The sequence below is a fragment of the Brassica oleracea genome, chromosome C2, assembly GCF_000695525.1.
Source record: "Brassica oleracea var. oleracea cultivar TO1000 chromosome C2, BOL, whole genome shotgun sequence".
Taxonomy (NCBI): domain Eukaryota; kingdom Viridiplantae; phylum Streptophyta; class Magnoliopsida; order Brassicales; family Brassicaceae; genus Brassica; species Brassica oleracea.
In genome coordinates this window covers 12,819,835-12,820,997 of record NC_027749.1, presented here as the reverse complement: position 1 = coordinate 12,820,997, position 1,163 = coordinate 12,819,835, and the positions used below count along the sequence as shown (strand labels likewise).

The 1,163-nt window shown below is 34.2% G+C and overlaps 1 protein-coding gene across 1 annotated transcript; it reads left to right on the top strand.

Moving 5' to 3' along the window:
- Positions 1-367: 367 nt before the first annotated feature.
- LOC106326194 lies at positions 368-733 on the top strand. The gene has a single exon (XM_013764214.1). It carries the CDS (start codon positions 368-370, stop codon positions 731-733), a length of 366 nt encoding a protein of 121 aa, XP_013619668.1.
- Positions 734-1,163: the final 430 nt, after the last annotated feature.

The window sequence follows — 1,163 nt, the reverse complement described above, 5'->3', positions numbered from 1 at the left end:
GTTAATCATCTTAAGGCTGAGACACATTCACAGATGTTAAAACAAATTTCAAAAACAATAGAAAATAGTGTGGGTCAAAAGAAAATTTCAATCTTCTGTTTGATAACGTAAATATGAACATACTGTAGTTATATTGGTCAACTCAACTTCATGAAAGAAAGTGTAACTCAAAATACATTAACCCAAACATGAGTTTCATTTTGAAAGAAATTCTAAAACTGATACCGTACATTCTCTTTAATTTATATGATAAAATCTTGTATCCTCACCCTATATATTCTTAGTATCTGTTCATATCAAAATCCATCCCAGCTTTTAAGCATAAAAGAAATAAAAAGGACAAGGAAAAAAAAGATTAACCAATAAGATGGGAAGCAAAGCTGTTGTCTCAGTCTACTTAATTATTTCACTGTGTGCTACCATCATTGTCACTCGTGGAGTAGCTCAAATGCAAAATCCGCAGGCGATTCCAGGACATTTTCCACCTGGCTTAGTACCTATTGATCTCGTCAAATGTTGGTCGTCTCTCTTTACCGTCCAAGGATGTGTCTTGGCAATCTCCAACTCATTTTTTTCTGGAAAATTTGAAAACGTTGAAGCGGCATGCTGCAAGGTGTTTTCAACTTTAGATGCAAACTGTTGGCCGCATATGTTTCCTTTGAATCCTTTCTTCCCTCCTCTCCTCAAGGACAATTGTGCGCGTATCACCCCTAACTCCCCTCCACACAACTGAAAGGAACAATGATTGTTCATCTACAGTTTTAGACTAGTATATTAGCTTCAATGTCTAAGTTTTTCATGTGTGAACTCAATTATTAGGAGAGCCCTATATTTACCTTTTCCTCAATAAAGTGAAATTTTAGCAATATCTACAACTCTTCTCTATGTGTCTTGGTCACATTATCGTTATATAATTACAAATACATCACCGAAAATGGGTTTGTTATCTATCTTCAGTTGGCTAACCATGTAAAATAATATATCGGAAATTAAAAATCACAAAACACGACTCGAACAAATATTGAAACATCAAACAAAGTGCGTTCAGATAAATTGATGCAAAAGGGATTTAGAAGTCTCAAAACGTCGAAAAATATGTCTTAATCAGCCTTTCTTGTCAGTTTATGGAAGAGCAAGAAAAGATAACACATAACTCTAAATTA

Coding starts and splice junctions, on each gene's coding strand:
- LOC106326194 (XM_013764214.1), top strand. CDS start 368: ATGGGAAGCAAAGCTGTTGTCTCAGTCTACTTAATTATTTCACTGTGT.